Source organism: Sinohyriopsis cumingii, chromosome 5 (assembly GCF_028554795.1).
Source record: "Sinohyriopsis cumingii isolate HCF-2022 chromosome 5, ASM2855479v2, whole genome shotgun sequence".
NCBI classification, from domain to species: Eukaryota; Metazoa; Mollusca; class Bivalvia; order Unionida; family Unionidae; genus Sinohyriopsis; species Sinohyriopsis cumingii.
In genome coordinates, this window is record NC_142965.1 from 107106585 (window position 1) to 107114834 (window position 8250).

General features: G+C 33.9%; 1 protein-coding gene across 2 annotated transcripts in view; it reads left to right on the forward strand.

The window, feature by feature from the left end:
* Nucleotides 1–7759, forward strand: part of LOC149799946 (uncharacterized) — a 47787-nt gene extending 40028 nt beyond the window's left edge. For both annotated transcript variants that reach the window (XM_089959417.1, XM_089959418.1), the window contains exons 6-8: nucleotides 755–1108; nucleotides 2043–2423; nucleotides 3791–7759. In XM_089959417.1, coding sequence (XP_089815543.1) covers nucleotides 755–1108; nucleotides 2043–2423; nucleotides 3791–3957 — 902 coding nt within the window. In that variant the 3' untranslated portion in view covers nucleotides 3958–7759. The remainder of the gene's footprint in view (nucleotides 1–754; nucleotides 1109–2042; nucleotides 2424–3790) is intronic.
* The last annotated feature ends 491 nt before the right edge of the window (nucleotides 7760–8250 follow it).

An 8250-nucleotide genomic window follows, 5' to 3' on the forward strand; every position in this document is an offset into this window, starting at 1 on the left:
GATAATTGGACATTAACTCGGTCATCCTTTCGCAAACATGAAAGAAATTTTTGTACTGAAATCAATATGACGTTTATACTGCACATGCATTGTGATAGGTAACACAGCAGTAGAATATTCAAACTGAAGAACTCTTAATACATCTTGTGCAGTCTCAATAACACAGTTTTTGGTAAATCAAATTAAAACTTATAACTAACATCCATACATTTTTTTACTTTGCAAATTTCAATATATTTGGTGAAGATTGTTTCAAGAAGTGTTAAAGGAGCTATCATCGTAAATATTTCATGTAAAGTAAATATTATATCTCAAATGCTTGTTACTACGTGATAGGAGGAAACACCGTTCACAGCAATGCAGGTTCTTTCACAAAGTAAAGAAAAAGGATATTTCATCTTGAAACAAATATGGGAACAGCCCGTAAAATAAAGCTCAGAACGATCAATCAAATTATCATGCAATAAATAACTATATCAGCAACATTGTTTTAGCAACATTGTTTCTATGCAATACAGATTTACATGCAAGTAATCAGGGTGCCATTCATTAATATTTAAATTGACAACGACTTGAGAAGAGTGTAAAAAGGTCTGCAAATCCGATTTTAAATGAAATAAATGTCCACAGGAACAATATGTGTCCAAAGTGAACACAGAAAATCAAAGCTTTTTAAATTTACAAAAATAGGCATTCTTCAGGCTAAAGGATAATTGCTCATTTTCTAAGAGGATGCTTGTTTCAAAACTTCCAGACGTTGTTGCCATGGCAGCAGAACCTGGTTACATAGATGATGGACCGGTATCTATAACGTGTCGTGTAGATAGAGCCATTCAATGGGATTCCATTTCCATGAAAGGAACTAAACGTTCTGCCAACGGTCCCCCAGTAGGGGTCACAATTACACATAACGGACTCGTAGACTGGTTAAAACGAAATGACCGCCTGGATGTCAGCTACATGTCTACTGAAAACAAAGTCATCGGAAATGACGTAGTTGTAAACTTGACCTTTGACTATCTTCAGTGCAAGGATGCTGACACCTACACATGCCACCTTGCAAGCAGGAAAGGAGACGTAAAGAGCACTTTCGATTTCAAGGTTGAAGGTAGGACTATTCTCTAGCGAGTATGAAATATTTACCTTTTTGACCTATGTTTAGTTTCCATGTACTGCAGCCAATCCTTGTCTTGGTACTATTGGCACTTATTCATGAGTACATCCAGGTTCTTTAATATTTTCGGTCCTTACGCGAATATTATTTGCTAATTTACAAAGGGGCAAGATAGAAAGATCACTAATGAAGAAGAATTATTACTAATCACAGACATGGAAACAAATGCATACCGCCAATGCTGTATACAAGGGAAACAACCTCAATATAAATTATTTAATACCTTTAAGAGTAACTGAACTTAAGTTTCCAGAAGAAAGAAGGTGAATCGATCCGTTTTTGTTACTGCTAACACTATTATTGACGTGAATGTTTGAATAAAGTTTTACAGCAATAAATTACTGGATCAGGCAAGAAGCTACCATCGCGTATATTAGTTTTTCTCTTGTTTCAAATTAGAAATTAAATTGAACATCATCACAGTACCAATAGTTATTAATATTATATTAGCCAAAAGCATACGTGTCCGTATATATATATATATATATATATATATATATATATATATATATATATATATATATATATATAAGAAAAATTGGGCAAGAATTTGCGCTTCATCGGAACGCTTTCAATTTACACAGGAGTGGCTCTTTTGTGAAGTTAATTACTTCACGTTATAATAACAGTACCCTATGGTGAAACAATAATAATGTAGGAAATCAAAGATAGACAGCTCTTTAAGACTACAAAAATCATTGTACCTATGCAGTTATATATTATAGCGCTTATTCGCATTATTCTTCTTTTAGATGCTGAGGATATGTACAAACCATATTATACCGCACCTGCTAAGTCACTTAGAACAAGATTTACAGCATTTGATTGACAATTATTATATTTCTTTTTATCTAATGATATATTTCAGGCAAACCTCACGACATCATCCAACTACAGCTTGGCCCATCAGTTGTGGAAGACCAGGCTCTTCGTTTAACGGCACAGTGGGTAGGCGGATATCCGGAACCATGGGCCAATCTTACTTGGCTGGCGCAGGGAGAGACCGACGCGGAACCCAAGGACTTGAGAAATTATGGAAATTTCAAAGAGTATATTCTTGAAAAGAATGATTATTTTTGTGAAACTACAATGAAACATTCAATCGTCATTTTCCCTAAAATGAATTTAAATTCAACAACCATATATGTGAAACCAGACATAAAGAACGCGGAGAAATATTTGACCACAGACAAAATTAAAGAATTGAAATACATCGAGCCGGTCACTGAGAGGTTGCTGGTTATACCAGGTGGGTTTGTTATTGTTGTCAAATGGTTTTGCTAATTGGCTTCCTTTGCTATTAGTTCATTATATTGCGCACTTTCTATGTATGTATGTATGTATGTATGTATGTATGTATGTATGTTGCTGTTGTTCTCGGGTTTAACGCCATTTTTCAGTACAAGATAGGCTATACATGGCGGCCAGTATAACTGGTGGAGGAAGAACCCTGGAAAACCCAGGGAAGAACCACCGACCCACGAGAAGCTACTGGCAAGCTTTCCCACGTACCCACGCTAGCCGAGCCTTGTATGTATGTATGTATGTATGCATGTATGTATGTATGTATGTATGTATGTATGTATGTATGTATGTATGTATGTATGTATGTATGTATGTATGCACATACGTACGTACGCATGCATTCATGCATGCAAGTATGTATGTATGTATGTATGTATGTATGTATGTATGTATGTATGTATGTATGTATGTATGTATGTATGTATGCACATACGTACGTACGCATGCATTCATGCATTCATACATGCATGTATGTATGTATGTATGGATGCATGGATGCATGGATGCATGGAGGCATGTATGTATGTATGTATGTAAGTATGGATGCATGGATGCATGGAGGCATGTATGTATGTATGTATGTATGTATGTATGTATGTATGTATGCATGTATGTATGAATGTATGTATTTATGTATGTATGCATGCATGCATGTATGTATGTATGTATGTATGTATGTATGTATGAATGTATGTATGCATGGAGGCATGTATGTATGTATGTATGGCTGTATGTAATGTTTTCTACTGAACATATAGCAAATTGTCCTTCAGATATCAAATCGGATTTGGCATTGAACTAATATGACAAATCATAATGTGGTATACTTAATAAGTGCCTGGTTTTTCTCTCTTTGATCTTTGTGCAACATTGTTTGAATAAAACCGAAACTAAAAATTAATTTTCTAAGTATTTTTCTCCAAATTGATTTTGTGAGCAACGTTCATTCTCCGCGCTTGAACGGGTGATGGTTAACTAGGAAACTTAGGCAGGGGCAAAACTATCGAAATACTATTATAGAAGCTTTAAATAAGTTCACCTGGATGGAGCTCCGTACAGAAGGACATGAATGTTGAAATACGTTTAAACATGCATTACCATAGTTATATTTTTGTTATGTAAAATTAGGCTGGCCTCTATTATAAGATCACTTTGGCCCACATGAATTAAAACTTAAAATTATAGTACCACCTGAGTTTTCACATGAGCATAACTGGGTATGTAGTAGAAAGGAAAGAAGGTAAACAGGTATATACGTATGTATGCAATCGATATAAATAAGCTGCAACTGCAAACCTTCATGTATTTCAGCGGACTACTGTGTCCATGTCAGGGTGAAGGACCTGGACATTGCCCACCCATATGAACCATGCCGGAAATACGTGCGTTGTCCAGCGTCCAGGATACCAGTGGTGTATGACTGTCCCGTAGGAACGTGTTTTCTTCCCAAGCATGGGAAATGTGGCTACAAAAATTAAAGCAGATAAACATATACAGCAATTTAGTTGACATCACTGAACATTAAAAGAGACACAGTCCTTCTAATCATGCTGAATATTGGAAGATACATCGTTCTTCTTATCATTATGAGCATTCGAGGAGACACACTCCTTCATATCATTAGGAGCATTCGAGGAGACACGGCCCTTCATATCATTATGAGCATTGGAGGAGACACCGTCCTTCATATCATTATGAGCATTCGAGGAGACACCGCTCTTCTAATCAATTTGCTGCGACCAGACATTGAAAAATAGAATGTCAGTAACACTTGAATTATTCATTGGCTATCGTCCATTTTGTATGTCGTTATCAAACTTACCATTATGCTATTGTGTGATTAACCTTGCAATAGATGTGTGTGTGTGTCTGTGTGTGTGTGTGTGTGTGTGTGTGATAAACCTTGCGCACCCTTTGAATCTTGAACTCGTGAGCAATGTTAGGCATGCTAATGTTAACATGTCTGTTTTGTCTCATAATATCATCAAAGTACTTGAATCTGTCAGATATGTTTTTAAAGTAGCTATCATTTTACCAAATACTGTTAAATCAGTTAAATTTCATACAGTCTTTCTATCTTTAATGTGCTTATTTTCATCCGTATTGTATGTGAATAATGACAAACTTGATTGGTGGTAAGTCCTTTCTTTAGAATATTTACTCGAATAGCAAAATGGTTTTGCATCTTGTACCCTTGGCATAAATGAGCATCTATTCTCGTTCATAGAGACTGAGAGTAAGGCAAAAGTTTCTAAAATTGATCTTTGCAGATAGGTGTCACTCATTTAATATTCTTTTGTTTCTTTTACCGATCAGAAACTTCACCATATATATCGTAGAGTGATATATATATATATATATATATATATATATATATATATATATATATATATATATATATATATATATATATCTTTTTGTCAATTAGCGACTTTACCAAATCACTCGGTGCAACTTCGGTTTTTCTTTTATATTTTATTTCTATAATGCCACAAGTTATGTTAGAGTCATTTGATTATCAATGGATCTGACAACACTCAGACGCATTTCAGTGTCCCGGTGACCTCTTATTTAAGGAGATAACCCCTCACCAAAGTGGGATGCATGTTCAAAGTGTAGCATGGTCTGGGGCTTCAGCACTGAATTTATATAAATAAAATCAATTCGATGTCTGAGTGAACATCAATTCGATGCATCTATAACATCATAAGAGTTAAATCGATTTCTCTTTCACAATTCATTTGTCTCGAAGAGTAGTAAATCGATCTCTCTTTCACATTTCGTTTGTCTCGAAGAGTAGCAAATTGATCTCTCTTTCACATTTCATTTGTCTCGAAGAGTAGTAAATCGATCTCTTTTTCACATTTCATTTGTCTGGAAGACTAGTAAACCGGTCTCTTTAACACTGAATTTGTCTCGATGAGTAATGTCTCTTTAACAATTAATTTGCCTCAGTGAGAATGAAATTGATGTATCTTAACAGAAGTAAAACAAACAACAAGCAAAGTTGGATTTGATCCGAATATGTTTCACAAAATCCCATTCGAACACTATGATGGTATATTTGAAACGAATCAAATATGTGATTAAAGGTTCATGAGTATAATTATATGTGTACTATTCGAAATTATTTTTGCTAATACGACTATTTTGTGAGTACAATTTTTATATAAAAAATTGGATTAAGTTTGCGTGAAAAATGAAAAGATTATATAATATAATTACATTCAATACAAGATTGCTCTAAAATTTACTTACCGGTACAGTGAAAAGGTAATGTAGTACATACTTCCAGAAATAAATAATGCTGTGGGCCGGTATACCGGTAATATCGCGTACCACTAGTGATCCACGTATGAAAAACCGTTACCTTATTTGAAAAGAGAAATAAGGAAGGTTATTAATGATCTGTGTATGGTATTTGCAAAATACACCCAGTACAGATCATGCAAGGTATGGGGAACATTATTGTCCATTTGCTAAACAATCAAGAGAAATTTCTGAGTGCATACATTTTGGAAAGATGTTCTGTGAGAACAAAATCCAAGAACTTCTAGTCAAGTTCTAAGTCTTAAGAATGTACACAAACTCTAAGCAATACTAGGGACATATGTGAAATCTTTAATAAGTTTCAGGTAAATTGGGAATTAGACATTGACAATGATGTTCCTTTTGACCGTATAGTTTTTCCACGTATTATTAGAATAATAATTATCAACGATAATAGGAACAATAGTACCGTTTTTGAATTTAAGCATGTAAACTGTGATAATGTTTATAAAATAATAAGAAGTTTGAATTCGGAAAAGGCAAACAGTGTTGGGGGAGTAGAAGGGAGGACCAAACTCAATGTTGATATGTTGTAAGCTAAGTTATAAATCCTTATTCGCCATGTTGCAGATCAAATTAACAACGCACTGTTGTCTAATAGTTTTGTCCTAGCTGTTTCATGGAAGTACGAGTAGTTCCAAATTTTTAAAAAAAACAATCCTTTCTATTATATTTATCCATAAACTGTCTGAAAACTCAACTGAAACTCAGTTGGCACATTTTAGTACAGTTTTAACAAATATTTATATGCTTTATGAAACCGTTATTGGTGCTCGTGTTTTCGTTTATTCGATGACAACGTTTGATAAAAACATAGATGTAGCTGTATGTAGATGAAATTGTCATTTTACTGAGTCTTGATAATGTTTGACTAATACGTTTTAAGACAGCTGTGTTTAAACGTTCGAAGAAAGATTTTTATGTGTATCGAATTGCTGTCGGTAGTCAACACAATGTATGGCGGCATTTCATCTACCCTCATCCTTTCGTATTTCATCTACCGTCTTCTTTAGCCTGACATTTCTGCTGTGACGAAAACACTTAACTTGTAAAGCAAATACAATATGTAATGCATAAATGGCAAATATTAAAATGCATAAATATAGCTCAGTGGCTGTAGAGACTAATACAATTCTGAATATGTTTGCTCCCCAATGTTTTGATGATTTCCTAGATCTTAAACGCAATAAATACATTTTGTTTAGCTATCGAACTATTTTAAATGTCTCAAGAATTAAACCTTACAATTCGGGACAAGGTCTCTTAAATACGTAGACATCACTCCATAGAATCATCTAACAAGTCATTTTAGAGAGGAAAACCACATCAAAATGATTTGGAGCCTTCATTTTGTCCTGGCATAGCATAGATTGTGAAAGTAATATCTAAAAAAAATACCCCCACTTCCACAATTCTCCCTCCTTGTTGACGACAACCGAATTATGTCTAATCGTTTGTTTTACTGTTTTGTCTTAGAGATCGTTAAGTGTCATACAAATACCTCCCTTTCTCTTTGTTGTTTGTTTTTAAGAAAGATTTAATAGACATCAGTGCATGCTTTTAACCCTTGCTGTTTTCTTCTATTAATTGAAATACCCAGGCTTTTAATAGTTTGTATTTTGTTACAAGATAATCGATACATTATCATCCTTCAGGTCCTATTATGTTTTTTTTTTGTTTTTTTTTTTTTTTTTTTTTTTTTCTGCCTAAACATCACAATTCACTTTTAAATATTTGCCTACTCAAAGTTCGTTGCTTGCATCTTAAGCTGTGTATTATATGATTTGTCGCATTGCATATAATGTGTTATGCGATATTAGTAAATCATATAAATCATGTCCATTTGGTGTCTGTATTTGGTTAATATAATATGAAAAAATACCTCAGTATATCTAATTTTGAATTGTTGTAATAATTATGCCGACTATAAATAAATCTTATCTTATCGTGTTACGACTTTATTATCAAAATTATAAATGAAAATGTAGGAGTAAAATTTCAGTAATATTACGTGAATCTAATAATCGTAGAACATTCCATTCAAGTCCAAACGAATGGAATGTCCCGAATGGATTTCAGACCGTCGAATGTACGTATCGTAATGACCTTGTCCAGACTACTTTGAATAAGTCACATTAGTCCTAGAATAATGTGCTAGTTAAATGAACATTTCGTAATTCCACGGAATAATAATTACAGATGTATCAAATTATTTAAACACAACATGAAACACATATGCAGACTAATTTTAACATACGGTATAAGAATCCGAAAGAGGAATGGATTTAACAATAGCAATGAATTTGAGTGCTCAGTTCTCTCCTTATGTATAGCTTTAAGTCTATTAAGACTATATTTCGCAATATACCACACGTGACAGATCTTACTGATGAATCTAACATTTCAAAACAACTATTCACGTAACCTAACCCATCCGATCG